Raw genomic sequence first — 16,735 nt, 5'->3', positions numbered from 1 at the left:
ATTATAATGATACGTCTTTAAATTATTTATTTTAAAAAAATTAAAATTCATTTTTATTAGATTGATCATGATACATCGCTAAATCCTAGATATGTTTGTGAATGAAATGTAGATTTAAATTGATTAATGAAATGTAGATTTAAATTGATTTTTTAATCAAATTAGTTGAAGCATCAAATTAAAACTAAGATTTGAATATTGTTATTTATTTTAAAATAATCAAAGTGATAATTATGCAGATCATGCGAAAAAAGGTTGAAAATAGTCAAATATATAAATAAAAAAATTAATCAAAATGATGAGATATTTGATTTTTAAAAAAATTTATAAGTTGTAAACTTTTTTAATTTCACTAGCACATTTTTTGTACTTTCGTGCATGAATGTCAACATAATTATTCTTTTAAAAAGTGTTTCTTATTTATCTTGTCTCCCCCACCTTAATTAAATTACAAAAATGTGCCAGCAATGACATCACAAATAAGTGCACTGATTTTCAAATGAAATCTCAAAAAGTGTCCTATCTTTTTAGGTTTCGATTTATAAAGATTGAATCAGAATTTAAAAGTTATAATTTATTTAAATAAAAGTTACTAAGCGATTTACTTTATGATAATTTTAATGTCTTTTATCTACTTTATGAAGTTTCAATAAAATACGTTAACTCAAACAAAATAAATGTTTTAGATGTCCAATCCAATTAGAGTTCGGAACCTAAATAAGTCAAAAATATAAAAGTGATCAAAATAAGTCACTATTTTAGTACGTAAATAAAATAAGCTTAGTGGAAGAAAAAGTTTCACTTTATCTAATTTTCTAAATGTTTTTTGTTAGTATCATAACATGTATTTTAATATATAACCGAATTTTTTCTTCCACTTTATAAAGTAAAACTTTTTCTTGCACTTTACAAAGTGAAACTTTTTTTTTGCACTATATAAAGTGAAAGAAAATCTTACACTTTATAAGAGAAATATTTTTCACGTTTTGAAAAAACTTTTATCTACTCTATAAAGTTTCAATCAAACACGTTAACTCAAACAAAATAAATATTTTAAATGTCCAACGTAAGTAATTTATGTGACAATATTATATTTGAGTTGAACAAAATATAAATACAATATTAATGAAATACAATATTAATGAAATACAATCACAATAAAACTATCTTCAATCAGATCTATAAATTATATTTTAGCTCCGATCCTAAAAAACAAGATGTCAACTATCATAATATCAAAAAGTCTTTTAGGTAAGCTTTACTTTGTTGAATTAAATTTAGTGTCGGCAAAAATAAAGATTTGCAAAATCTAAAAAAATAGTTTTGTGTGTGTGATTTTTTTAATGAGGGTGATGGATCTACTTTTTTGTTTAGTCATATATATAGACATTTTATAGTACATAATCAAGTCAAAAGATTGATAATTGTAAATTGACCTAAATCTTATTTTTATCTTCTTCTTTTTTTCCTATTAAGGTCCTCATCTAGTCATCTAATTAAACTACTCATGTCAAGATTCTTAACATATTATAATATTTTGATGTTCAAGCTGATTTTTTTATATCTTGAATTTAATGGTTAAATCAGACTTTTAAGAAAGGAAGTTAAAGATAGTAAGAAGGAAACACAAAAGAGTTAAAAGAAGATTCAAACATATCAAGGATCTATAAAAAAAATGAAATCCTCTTAACACCACGTAGAGACAATATCTACGTATATCTTATCCTCTTCAGATTTACTTGTGGGATTACAGTATGTTGTTGTTGTTATTGTAATGTTTGAGTAAACTATAGTTACACCCAAGCAAACACTTAAATTTGGATTCAGGTACATGTAAACACCTCAACTCATTTTCATATTGTGTCAATTGAACACTTCAACTTACAAAACGAGATCATATTAATTCTAAAAATCTCTAAAATTTTAGGTGTCAAATCAGCATCGGATATTCACGAAACACAGTAAGAAAAAAGTAGGAGCGTTTTAGTTGTCAAAAAAGACTATATTTCATGTATCTAAATAGATACTTTGAAAATTAAAATTTAAGTGTATGCTTACGTATAATTATAATAATTACATAAAATCCCATGTTGGGTAAGCCACTTAGCATGAAAAAGGGGTGCTTGATCAAACAAGCAATAGCTTTTTGTGGATTTTTTTCATTTATAAAAAGATATAATCATCATATAAAATCTACCAAAATCCATTTCAAAGCAAAAAGGGAAGAAAACACCATATATTTTTTTTCACCTAGAAGAAAAAGAACACTTGAGTGACATACTTGTTGGACACTTTAGAAAATATGTGACTTTGTGGGCCGGGCCGCACGTAAATTTTGACTTTAAAAGGGACATTTTGCAGCCCAATGAAGCAACCAAGAAATTGTATGAGAAAATGTATATAGCTAACAAAAAAATAGTATAATTATCTATTTTTCCTACTCTTTTTCAAATTACAAATTTTTTTAAAATTTTTATGGATTTCGAAAATATCATTAGTCTTCCGTATATATCACTGGACTTCCGAACACATAGGTGCAGGATGTATCCGAGAGAAGAGGGATGTATTAGACACCATTGGACTTCCGGATAAATTAGTATAATTATATTATTTTTCTACTCTTTTCCAATACAAAAGTTTCTTAAAATATGGGTTTCGGATACATCACCGGACTTCCGGATACATAGGTGAGGGATGTATCCGAGAGGAGAGGGATGTACAAGACACCACTAGACTTCCGAATACCTAGTTGAGGGATGTATTCGAGAGGAGAGTAATGTATCTGATAGAGGATTTTTGAATTTTTTTTTTAAATGATAGAAAATTTTAGAAATTATGATAAAAATGAGAAGTATATTTAGGTAATTTTTCCAAATTATACCATCTTTAAAAAATGATAAAGTATAATTTAAGCTATTATGATTAAAAACATATATCAAGGAAACTAAATTATTTTTACAAATTTAGTAATGTAAGCTATAATTTAGTAAAATTTTTTTTATCAAAATAAATACAATTATTATCACGACAACTTGATCAAACAGACTATTAAACTCAATAAGGAAACTACTACTTTCTTTCTTTATATAAAATAATAATTAGTAACCTTCTTTATATGTAATAATTAGTTTGAGAGAAAAATCCAATGCCAAATCTCTTAGTAATAAAAGGTCCAAAATTATATTAAAATAAGAAAGAAAATAAATAATTGGACCATCTTTTCCACGTTTTTATCTTTTTTTTTATTATATGTACTAATTATAGTTGCCTATTTTTTTTTCATATTGTATTTTATCTAGAGAGAGAAAGAGGAGAGAGAAGTGGCTAAAAATGGTAAGAGCTCCATGTTGTGAGAAAATGGGGTTGAAGAAAGGGCCATGGACTCAAGAAGAAGATCAAATTTTGATAAATTTTATTCAAAAATATGGACATGAAAATTGGAGGGCACTTCCTAAACAAGCAGGTGAGTTTTTAATTTGATTTAATTATTATTTTTTTTGAAATAAATAAATAATATAATAAATAAATTCCAATTTTTCTTGTGCTTCTTGTACTTCTTTGTCCAAGACATTTAATTTTTTGAAATATTTTAATTTCTTATTTCCAATGAAAAGTTTATAAATTTACGTTCTAATCATAAAAAAGATTATTTTTAAACGAATTAATTTATAGTCTGTATAGTTCTTAATAATTGATATTTTTTTATACAATAACAATATATCAAAGATACAATCATACTCAACTCGTTGAAATTAGAAATTGATTTCTTAAACATATCATTGAAGAATTTATTTGTTGATTTTCATTGTACTCAATTTCTTATAATTTAGTTATAATATATATGGTTCAAATTAAGTTAATTATTTCTTGATTATGATTTTATAATCACTAATTTTTTTATTTTTATTTTGAACTTGTTATAGGTTTATTAAGATGTGGAAAAAGTTGTAGATTAAGGTGGACAAATTACTTAAGGCCAGATATTAAAAGAGGAAACTTTAGTGAGGAAGAAGAACAAATCATCATTAAGCTACATCAACTTCTTGGAAACAGGTACAATAATATTTATTTTCATATATAGTAATTTTTTATAATATATATATATATATATATATATATATATAAATAAATTATCACCTTGTTTCTTTTTGTGGCCTTCTTCTTAGTTTCTTGTTCATGTATGAATAATATACATGAGCTCGTTTGGTTGGATATATTAGTTATATCGGATTGTAATATATGATTTAATTTATTTGTATAGAGATTAATAGTATGAGAATTGTTACGCGCAGAATAAATTATACAAGTATTGCTATATGGTGTATATACATGAATTGTTTTGCCTAGAGTGGATTTCTCAGTATCGATCAACTAAAGTTATTAAAAATATCTTTTTTTGTTGAAGAAAATTGAAATCAAGACAAAAGGTGATTTTTTTAAATAATAAATATATATTAGGTTGAGTAAATTTATGTGAAAATCAACTTGAATTTCTCATGGTCCGTAAGAGCATTTTCATCCTTATATATACTATTATCCATGTATATAATATACAATTCGAAAATTTTAAAAAATTAGTAATAAATTAATAAAAAATAGGAAAAATATCGAAAAAATATGAAATCAACATCGAAAATTATATAATATTATCCATGTATATAATATACAATTCGTATTTCTTAGTCCACTTTCTATACATATAAACTCTCGTATAACTTATAATACATGTATTAATTAGTTATACAATATTTGACTTTCGATATTAAAATCGATATAAGTAATGTGGATATTTTAATACCAAAAACTAAATGTGACTATTTCCTATTTATTTCTTAATTTTAGATGGTCTGCAATTGCCTCAAGGCTGCCAGGAAGAACAGATAACGAAATCAAGAATTTCTGGCATACTCACTTGAAGAAAAGATTGGAACAAAGCAATAATCTAGCATCTACTATAACTACCAAGAGAAGAGATGAAATAACAACAAATGCTTCACAAAATATTGATGAGCATCATATAATTTCTTCAAATTATTATCAAGATTCTCAAAATATTGTTGCCTATCATCCAACTTATTGTCATTATCAAGAAGATATTCAATCAAACAAGGAGGAGAACATGCAATATTCAACAAATTATGAACACAAGGACATGACTAGTTTCAACAATGATATGGTTTTTTGGTACAACGTCCTCATGAGTTCGGGAAACAACGCGTCTGATGAGATCAGTTAGAAGCGAATATTTCAAAATCAAGAGTCAGTACGTTCACAAAATAAGCGTGATTTTATTATGTATACATTTGAAATTTTCGTGTGATACATGTATACAATATAGTTTGAGGTGAAAGTCTTAATGGGCCGAGGTCCAGTTGAACTCATCGATATCGCTCTAGACCCCCCCTCTAAATTAATTACTAAATTATGAGAGTTGTATTTCCAATTCCACGAGATGTGTTTTTATATTTATCATCTATTTATTTGAGATGTTGTTGGAATTTATAATTTTAGTAGTATGTAATCAATTAGGTTGTGAATTTTTTTAATAAAATTGAAGAAATTAAAGATAAATTTGTTATGTGTGCTTGGTTGAGTAAAATTAAATATATGTAAAATATGACAGTATTACAAAACACGCATATAATAGGATATGAGGAAAATGTTGTAAAAACAATGATAACCTACCCAGTACGTAATCTCACAAGTGAGGTTTGAGAATAGGAGGATAGAATACACGTGGTCTTCTGTTTATCTTTTTATTGAATAAAAAGATTGCTTTTTATATATCCTCGATTGGCTCAAAAGAAATGTTTTTGAAGTAGTAATGCAAGGAAAAAAATATGATTGAAAAATAACAGAATACAAATAAAATAAAAGATAATATAATAACATTATGCTTAAATGCTAATTGAAGCAAGGATATCAAATAAATACTAAATAGATGAATTCAGAATTTAAAGTTTGAGTAGACTACCTTTATATTAGTTATTATTAAATTCATTGCATAGTTTAAACGAATTTTTATATTTATTAAAATTCTAGTGATGTCCATGCACATATCTAAATTAAATAATTGGTATCCTCTCTTGTTGATTCCCTCTCCTTCTGAAGTAGCAAGACGAGTAAATAAAAATATCGTAAGCAATAGTGAATATTATTTTCATGGAGATCGATAAATCTCTTTCCGTTTACAAAAACGATATTGATGGAGTAATGTTTAATACCCACACTAGCTAAGGAGTAAAATTAACTTGAGATAATATGTGGATGTAGTTTAATTATTATTTTCATGTATCGACTTAAGTCTTTTTCTCCTCGTACAATCTCGTCTTTTTCAATCAAGAGAGAATCCAGAGTTTACTACTACTGGTAAAAGATTAATACAAAAACTAGTGATTTTTAGAACAAAGAGTTCGCGTGGCCTAATGGATAAGGCGCTCGCCTCCGGAGCGGGAGATTGTGGGTTCGAGTCCCACCGTGAACGTGAATGATTTTATGTTTTTCCTCCGCTCAAGTCTTGTTGTATAGACATATTACTCTATTTACGAGTAATTCGAGCCTTATTTTTAGGAATTCTTGGACGAGTTCAATATACCATTCTAAGTTTTTCTACCGCTCAAGGCTTGTTTTATAGAGATATTACTCAATTTACGAGTAATTCGAGCCTTGATTTTAGGAATTCTTGGACGAGTTAATCTAAGTTTTTCCACCGCTCGAGTCTTGTTTCTGGAGATACTACTCTATTTACGAGTAATTCGAGCCTTGTTTTTAGAAATTTTTGTACGAAGATCAATTTTTACCTTCCTAAATTTTTTCACCGTTCGAGTCTTGCTTTATTACTCTATGTACGAGTAATTCGAGCCTTGATTTTAGGAATTCTTGGACAAGTTTGATTTACTATTAGGAATCTTGGACGTGTTCAATTTACCATCATAAGTTTTTTCCACCGCTCGAGTCTTGTTTCTAGAGATATGATCACTCTATTTATGAGTAACTCGAGCCTTGTTTTTAGGAATTCTTAGACGAGTTCAATTTACCATCCTTGCTAGTAATTAAATCTTGTTTCAAGAGATCCTTGCACGAGCTAAATAACTCTTCTTACGAGTAACTCTAGCCTAGATTTTAGAGATTCTTGCCCAGCTCAATTTACTTTCCTTACGAGTAACTCAAGCCTTGTTGTTTTAGAGAGTCTTGCATGAGCTCAAACACTGTCCTTTTACAAGTAACTCGAGCCTTGTTTTTCAGAAATTCTTGGACAAGTTCAATTTACCATCTTTACGAGTAACTCGATTTTTGATTCTAAAAAATCTTGCACAAGCTCAATAACCATTCTTATGAGTCATAACTCGAGTCTTGTTTCTAGAGATTCTTGCACTATATTTACTCTCTTACGAGTAACTTGAGTATTGTTTTTAGAGATTCTTGCACGAGCTCAAAAACCATATCCTTATAAGTTATAACTCGAGTTATGTTTCAAGAGATTCTTACACGAACTCAATTATATATATATATACTTGGCTAAAAGGAGCTTAATGAGTCACTTCTAAAATCAAGACTTCTACTTGTTTGAGACAGAGATGTAATGATAAAAATAGTTATAGTTCTTTCCTTTGGTATTTTAGATGATACAAAGTGATTAAGTAACCCTAAATCAGAACATATCAATTGAAATATTTTTCAAGAAAAATTACATTATATATATAATAGATTTTTTAAAATCATATATGTGTGTGTTCTTTATTATATTTGACTTTGTTATTAATGAATATGTTGACTCTATCATTAAATAGGAGATGAAAAAGTAGACAAATTCCATAATTTTGGACTTAAAATTTTGAGGATTAGAAGGTTGAGATTGTTGTATATATTCAACTTCTAATAGATATGAGCTTTCGATTGAATTAATTTAATTTATTGTGTGGGCCATATATAGTTGTCGCACCTGAAGAGTTATTGTGTTGTAGCGAAAATTAGGAGTTCGATAAAATTTAATAAATTTGATTTAAATTTTAGAAATTCATATACTCGAAATTTAAAAACTTCAGAAATTTAATAAAAATGAAAGAAGAATTAAAACTTGGAGACAAAATAAATCTGAAAAACAAAATTCTGTTATGGAAAAATATTCAATTTTTTTAGATTAATTAAAGATAATACATTGCCACAAAGTTTTCTAATGTTTGATTTTAAATTAGATATGGAATACCCCATAGTGAGGGTTTTACAAGGAATATCACTTACCACTTGATCGCAGTTATCTTGTTCGAGCTTCAAATAATAATATAAAAAATTATAATAAGAAACACTTTCTCTTTCAACGAATCACATGACATCATGACTTCGAATCAATTTAAGTCTCAATAAAATGATTAATTATTGTATTAAAGGGGGTAAAAAATACTTGTCACCAAGGGTATAGCTACGTTATATCATATATGTCTTGTAAGAGTCGGTGCTTAGGGTGCTCATGTTTTTAAATCTCATTAGCAATATTTTTTATTTTTTAGCATCCTTCATGAAAAATCTGACTCCACCACTGCTTATTACTCCACTAGTTTGTTGCTATGGTACACAATTTAATTTGTTTTAAAATATTTATCATATTTAACTTTTTGAGAGTTATCATATGAACATTGATGAATATCTTAACGTATATTTTTTCCACCACATACACATAGAAATGAAAAGACCTCTTAGTAGTATTTTTTTGAATTTAATTTCCTATTCAAATTAACTTTTAAAAATAAAATACGACAAAATAATTTGAGACAGAGCGAGTAAGCTACTTATAGCAATAACTAGGGTGGTAGTACATATATATATACTTTTTTCCAGACAGAATACTGCTTCCTCCAATCACTTCAAATTAATACCAAAATTAAAGCTTTCCCTTTCTTGCAAAAATAGCCTCTTTCCTCAAAAGCCACTATCATCAATCATTACTCTTTTCCCAATTTCTATTACTATAATAATAATTTTATAATTCTACACACACATATATGGCTAATGTCCCCTCTTCCTCTTTTCTTGTTACCCCTTTTCTTGTAATGAAAATCTCATCAACTTCATTTTTAGGGTAATTTTTGACTTGGTTCGATTTAGTTTAAGTTGAATTTATTTTCTTTTATTTATTTAAATTTGACTTCTTTTCAAGATTTCGATGACTTTAGTATACTGTTCAACTCATTTCAGCTCGACTCATGAATTCAACTAGCTTTTGTTCTTTCCTCTTTTGCTTACCAAATTCAAGCTATTTCAAGATCTCTATATATAACACTAGCTATTCAATCTAAAACTTCAACTTGACTTGACTTAGCTTGATTTTTACTTACTCTTACTCAACAAACTCGAGCTCTTTCGAGATTTATAACTTTAGTTCAGCTTGGCTCGGCTTGGTTATGTTTTAATCTCTCTTTTACTTTACAAACTCAACATCTTTGATATTATTCAATCTACTTCAGTTCAGCTCGACTTGGCTTGATTTGATTGCATACTCTCTTTTTTACTTAACCAACTCAACTTCTTTCAAGATTTCAAGATTCTATTCAATTAAATTCAACTTAACTTGACTCGGCTCAGCCTCGGTACGTTCACAATAAATTCCCCCATTGTCCTTTTGTCATTTCCTCCTACTACTACTAACCAATATCTGAAATAAATACAATCCATTATTAACTTGTACCTAATAATAAATAAATAATAACTGCACAAAACTGTTTTTTTCCTCCCTATTTCAAGAATCAATCTTCTTCAGTTCACCTTAAAAAAGGGGTTCTTGATTTATAAATTCCATAAAAAAAATTTTCTTCAAAACCCCATTATAAGATCTAAGTAGAAAACCCTAGAAAGTGAAAAAAAAATGGATTTTGTCACAGCACAAGGAAATAATTTCACTACATCTGGCAACAACATGGTTCAAGGTACAAACTTTATTGCCAACAGTACAACCATGATTGAGTCATCGGTTCCTCCGTTGAGTCGATATGAGAATCAGAAACGTCGCGATTGGAACACTTTTTGCCAGTATGTCAGAAACCACCAACCCCCTCTTTCACTTCCTCAGTGCACTAGTGCACATATCCTGGAATTTCTCAGGTATGTCTTGTTAAATTGTGGCTTTCTCGTCTAAAAGATTAAATTATGACGTAGGATTGTTATTTTGTAGGATAAAGTGGTAATTTTTGAAGGAAAAAAAAAGGTTTTTTGGAGAATGATTTGTACTCTAAAAGAAAATGTTTGATTGGATAGAAATTTTTTATTTTCTTTTTTGAAAAAATATTAATGGTAGACATTGTGTTTTCATGAAAAATTCAAGTTTTTTATAAATATTGATGATGATGTTTTGATCTGATATGAAATTAACGGTTCATGAATGACTGCAGAGCTAAAATTTTAAATTTATGAATTTTGAATAAATTTATAAATATTTGAAAAAATTCTTAAAAAATAAATATATAATTGAAGATAAAATTATTGAGTTTTATCGAATACACAATTAGTAACTCCGCTCCGTGAAGAAACATGACACACTCAAAAAGTTAGGGAAGTAATCTTCCCCACTCTGGTTGGAAAAAAATCAAATACTAAAAAATTAGACTTATTATTTTAGAAAATGTTTTCTATCACATTTTTATTCAATTTATTTTCATTTTCTCCCTATAGAATTAATATTAAAAACTTTATTGTTCTCCCAAATAAAAACTAAATATTGACTTATTTTTTTGGAAAAATAATTTATGTTACACTTTCATTAAATTTACTTTGCTAAAAAATTGAATGTCATACTTTCATTTGATGTACTTTAGCTTGCAAGTGAGCGAAGTCATTTTCGTCCCTTCTAAATAATAAAAAAACCTTTAATATTATATGATCAAAATCTAAAAATTAACTTTATTTTCTAAAAATAAAATAAAATTACATTACTCTATTCAATTTACTATCCCCAAGAGTGAACGAAGTTATCTTTTCCCTTCTGTGAACCTATAAGTTCATTTCGGCTAATTGAATCTTATTGAACTTTATCTTTTTAAGAACAAAAATGATTTATATTAAAATAACAAATGTCAAGAAGAATTAAAAAAGAACCTTGAATATTCTTATAATCAAACATTAAAAATTAACTTATTTTTCTGGAAAATGTTTTCCATCAACACTTTCATTTAATTTACCCCCCCCCCCCCCTCATTTTTCGTTGCAACATTTAAGGTGATATTATCATTAATTTTTTATTTATTTAATTATGTCTTTAACAGATATCTGGACCAGTTCGGTAAAACTAAAGTCCACAACCAAAATTGTCCATTTTTTGGGCTACTAAATCCTCCAGCACCTTGTCCTTGTCCATTAAGGCAAGCATGGGGGAGCCTTGATGCACTAATTGGTAGGCTTAGAGCTGCTTACGAAGAAAATGGTGGAAAGCCAGAAATGAACCCATTTGGTTCAAGAAATGTGAGGCTATTTTTAAGAGAAGTGAGGGATTTTCAATCTAAATCAAGAGGGGTTAGTTATGAAAAGAAGAGGAAGAGGACAACATCATCAACAAATAATAATAAGTCGAAAATAATAACAGTGATTGATGGTGGTGGTGATGGGTGTGGTACAGGTACATGTGCAACTTTTTGCGGATATGGAAATATTGGAAATGGTAATTGAGAGCGATTGTGTAGACGAGGGAATGGTGATCAAGAGATTCTGGCTAACTGCAAAAACAATTTCTTATAGAAATGCAAGAGTAATTATGTGTAGATAAGATCCAATTATGTGATCGATATGAATTTCACCAAATTTAGCGTATGTTGTGGGAGCTTAGTGTACTGAAATGCGCACCTTTTTATTAAATAATTGTCTAGTTGACATTAGTGTTAGAAAAACTATATATGTTAGTTATATAGGATAATGTAAAATTAGGACATGAGTTTGCATGCATCCTCTCTATATTATAAGGCCATATTATAATCAAGTGTTTGTTATTTGTTAATTATTTGTGACAGATAATCATAATGGTTTAATTATTGACTAAATATTGTGGTGTATTATTTCAAATATGCTTATAGAAATTTTTATAGTATATATGTATTTTAACTTGTTGCGATAATCAATTTTATTTTTCAGCTAATTAATTTCTCATTTTATATATGTATCGTTAATTAGTTTTAGTTATTTTTTAAATGACCTAATTGTGACAATTATGATTAGAATTTTCAAATCTTTATCCTAAAGTTGCTCGAATTTGAACTAATTGTACCACATAATTGAGCATTTCTTTGCATAAACACACTACAATATATATTTCACTCTCGAAGAGAACTTGAACTCGATAATCTCTTTGAAAGAAAAAAAGTTACAGCCTGAATAGACTAATCTATGCTCAATCGATATATACATTTTTTCTATTAGTTGTTCTTCTAAGGCAAGATTAGGTGTTCGAATTAAACTCCTAAAAAAGTTTATAAGACTAGAAATAATGAATTTTTAAAATTTTGACATAACGACAATAATATTTCAGAAAATCTGACTAATACAATAATCAAAATCAAACTTCATATTTGCATTTACTATATGCATATAAACAAATAGTGAATGATAAATGCAATTTCATCTACTAACAGAAGAAATCATAATAGCTTTTGTCTATTGAATAATGGAGTAGTTTACGTACATATTTTTAGTCCTTTCTTTTCCAAATTAAATGCTAGCTATAGTTTATAATATTATTATTTTAAAAAATATATATATTATTATTATTATTATTATTATTATTATTATTATTATTTACTATTTATATAACTTAAATGCCCCGATGATTGCTTTAAAAAGATTCTTCCCCTATGCAATGACCACTAGTTTAATCTCTTTAATTATCCCATATATGATTTTATGTCATGGTAATGCAAGGAAACTATTTATTATAAAAGTTATTAAATCGAAAAACTAAATTAAATTATATCAAATTTTAATTTGAATTAGTTTTTAATTAATAATTTACTTTGTTTGATTTTTCAGTTTTGATTTCACATTTTAAAAAATAATATATATATACACACGTTATATATATTTAAATTGCTATATAATTTTGATTATGTTTCTAATTATTAACATAATCGAATAACTAAACCGTAAAGAGAGAAATTAAACCAAACAAAATTTGCTTTGTTTCGGATCGAGTTATTCTTCTTCAAAACCGAAAATTGAAAAATCGAATGCGCACCCCTAATTATAAATACTCCCTCCATTCCATATTAACTTAAGTTTTAAGCCTTTTTTCATTTTTCGGATTAACTTAAGTTTTCAATCTTTAAGAGTATTTTTTAAAATATTCTTTCAATTTTATCCTTTAAGTCAGTATTAGAATTAGTTATTTAATAAATGTTTAATTATTTTTTACAAAAATTAATATGTATAAAAATAAAAAATTATGTTCAATTTATATCTTAACCTACTTTTCTTAAAGGGCGTGAGACAGCTTAAAACTTTAGTTAATATGAAATGGAGGTAATAAATATGAAATCGTGTTTATAATGGACCATAATTTACCTCATTGTGGAATTTATGAATTTGTTCATAATGATCAAGTTTCATTTGATTTTGTTTTCACGTTTTAAATTATTCACGATATAATTTTTAAATATTAAATTTTAAAATAGTGTATGAGACTTTTATCTCATACGATTCTTTAATGATTAAAAACATCAAAATTACCTTCCTTTTTTTGATATGTATAAAATTGAATTCATATTCTCCGATTCTACATATTAATTATATTGAACTAATGTAAATATCGAATTTTAAATTAAAAAATAAAGAAATGCATAGATTCTTATTTACTTAATTTGGAAAGTTGATTATTTAATCTTTATATAAACTGTATAGCTCCCCCACCACCTCTTTATTTGGTGCAATTTTAGTATCACAATAAACTAATTTGGTTCTTTAATTGAGGACAAATTTAGAATATTAGTGGATAACAGAATATTAGTTAGGTATTGACTTATAATATATAATTTAATGAAACTAGATCTATTATTAAACTAAAAGACAAAATCTCACATATATATCTTGATTTGAGATTTAAATATTGTTAGTATAGATCCTTTGAGATCTTATAAAAGTTTTAGAATATGACAACTTACTAATATCAATTATTTTAATCCTCACTTCTTTGCTAATAGGGCTCATACATCCTTAATTCGAATATAAGTCTCGAAGAAATGATAAAATTATTTTACGTAATTTATCAATTATAAGATTAAATTAAATGGTTCGAACGATTATTAATAATTTATATTAAAAATAGCTTGTTTGATATCATGACCTTTAAAGTGTTCGTACTATATCAAAAATGATTACTAGCGATAATTAATTTTTAATTGTTATTAAATATGTATTTTTAACAGCAATTAGCATTCTTTGTATATGTTACTAAAGTCTTTAGCGACGTTAGTTTCAATGACACTTAACTAATACAGTAAAGACTTTAGCACTCTTTATAAATGTCAATATTTATTACCGTTAAAAATTATTTTTATTAAAGTATCGTAACCCTTCAGCCTTCCCTGAATTTTATTAACGCGAGATATTTTGTGTATCAACTTTTTTTTTAAGTCTAATATATTAATCACCTCATGAGAATGTTCTTTCGAAATTGGCTAATTAGCTTGTTTTGGTGCAAGATCCTACTACTATAAATCTTGAAAATGAATATTTTATAGGAATAAAATATGATGTGCTCCAATAATTATATGCAGACTCCATTAAACAGACAAAAGATAGAGGTGTCTTGTCAAAGAGTTATAATTTATTATGTATTTATGATATAAAAATATTTTTATATTATTAAATCACTTATAAAATAATTATAGACAGATCTATAATTATTAAACAATCAAAAAGAAAAAATTACACTATTAGTTCACCAAATTATCTTTTTAAAAAAAATAAAACTCCTACTTCTTTCTTTAATTTTTATTTACCGATCCTAATTTTCTTTAGAAGGATATCTTTAAATTTACAATATTTTATACGGAAAAATAATAAATACCTATTAAGAATATTTTTGAATTTGATAAGTTCAACAAGTTATATCAAATCTTACATGTGAAGAAGATCAAGCATAAGATAAGTCATGTCACATGTGTTAATTTGAGCAATAAAATACATAAATAATTTTCATAATGTGAGATATACTTTTTTACAAATTGTGTATAAATATAGTGTGAGGCTACAACATTTATATATATATATGTTGAATCACCTCATGACTACAAAAATGTTTCACAATTCAATGACATGAAGACAATTTGTGCAAAGAGGTGGGGATGGGAAAGAATGGAGTTGCTTTTCTCCAGAGACACTAGATTTTTCTACTCATTATGTATTCGAAGTTCATGCCGGAGTCATAGGTGAAGTCAGAATTTTTAATAAAAGAGTTCTAAATATGCAGAAATAGACGCATAAAGTAGCCGAAGAGAGTTCGATATCTACTATGTATACATATAAAGTTATTTTAACCATGTATAAATCATATACTCTTCCGCAGAAGGGGGTTCGGATGAACCCCCTTCGTTCAAGGTGGCTCTGCCCCTGACTGGAGTATCGATTAGATCTAAATTACATAATGCAGGATTCATTTTGAGGTGACGTTCTCAATTGGATTTTCTCTATACTCAAGATTCAAACTCGAGATCTTTAGTTAAGAAAGGAACAATCCTATCACTATACCACAATACACGTTGATGACTTTAGATTATTCCTCTTCTAAAGAAATATTTTTAATATTTATTTTTATTGATATCTCATTTGTTATGCGTTCTATCCTGATTAATCTAGAGACACATTGAAAAATTTCACATAAAAATTAAAATATTTCCTAACAAAGATGATTATTCACCATTCAAATTTTGAAATCACTAATTAAGAGTGCAAAAGAATTTACCAAGAACGGAGATATCTCTACTAGCTAGCCCAGTATGGTAATTTCGTTGTATACTTCTGTCTACTAACCCGTTTAAGGAATACGTTCGATCTAATTCTTTTGTATTATCGTAGTTATATATATATATACACTTTTTTAAATAAAAAAGGTCAAATTATGTTAGCTTTTTTATGACATGAAAAATTGAGGTAAATATTGTTTCATAATAAAAAATAATTACTTACCACGATATCACAATCTCGACGGTTTAAAACATTTTAACTTTTTAACCTCCGGCTATCTGGCTTAGCTGTCTACAAATATAGCTCCCGTAAATTACGGGAGTAACGTGTTGTACTGTGCTGACACGTACTCTTTGTGGTCCCCACACAACTTGTCTAATCTCCCACGTGTCAGCTTGTACTGCTTGTCGGCTCGTTTTTTAAAAATACCCAAATCAACGGCTTCACCTTTGGCATGATGAAACGTGGACTAATACAGACCGTTCGATCTTCATGATCCTTTTGTCCGTACAATTACATAGCAATTTTTTTTTCTATCTTTGGCTTTATCGTATGTTTGCTATATAAGGGGTACTAATAATTATAACACTTTATTTTAATTTTTTTATAATAATATTTTTGGTATTTTGAGGTGGGAATTTTAATTATTTTGTATAAATGAAGAACATTGTTTGGTGTGGGGAAAATGTGGTCCACACCACTTCAAAAGTTGTTCCTCGCTTATTTCTATAAATAATTTTTTTTAAAAAAAGTTAGAAGTTTAATTTTAGGGTAACTTTCACATATAACAAACATAAAATTT

At 27.2% G+C, this 16,735-nt stretch overlaps 2 protein-coding genes and 1 non-coding gene across 3 annotated transcripts; all 3 read left to right on the top strand.

Moving 5' to 3' along the window:
- The first annotated feature begins 3,117 nt into the window (after positions 1-3,117).
- Positions 3,118-5,571, top strand: LOC101265029 (transcription factor MYB14-like). Its single transcript, XM_004240145.5, has 3 exons — positions 3,118-3,463; positions 3,924-4,053; positions 4,843-5,571. Exons 1-3 carry the CDS (start codon positions 3,331-3,333, stop codon positions 5,234-5,236), a joined length of 657 nt encoding a protein of 218 aa, XP_004240193.1. The 5' UTR covers positions 3,118-3,330; the 3' UTR covers positions 5,237-5,571.
- Positions 5,572-6,411: 840 nt separating this feature from the next.
- On the top strand, positions 6,412-6,484 carry TRNAR-CCG (transfer RNA arginine (anticodon CCG)). The gene has a single exon. It is a non-coding gene; the product is annotated as a tRNA-Arg (tRNA).
- A 2,583-nt stretch (positions 6,485-9,067) lies between these two features.
- TFAM2 (protein LIGHT-DEPENDENT SHORT HYPOCOTYLS 2) lies at positions 9,068-12,020 on the top strand. Its single transcript, NM_001374372.1, has 2 exons — positions 9,068-10,095; positions 11,253-12,020. Exons 1-2 carry the CDS (start codon positions 9,860-9,862, stop codon positions 11,650-11,652), a joined length of 636 nt encoding a protein of 211 aa, NP_001361301.1. The 5' UTR covers positions 9,068-9,859; the 3' UTR covers positions 11,653-12,020.
- The last annotated feature ends 4,715 nt before the right edge of the window (positions 12,021-16,735 follow it).

Source organism: Solanum lycopersicum, chromosome 5 (genome assembly GCF_036512215.1).
Source record: "Solanum lycopersicum chromosome 5, SLM_r2.1".
Lineage (NCBI taxonomy): Eukaryota > Viridiplantae > Streptophyta > Magnoliopsida > Solanales > Solanaceae > Solanum > Solanum lycopersicum.
The sequence above is the reverse complement of the archived record's forward strand: the minus strand, read 5'-3'. Positions and strand labels throughout refer to the sequence as shown.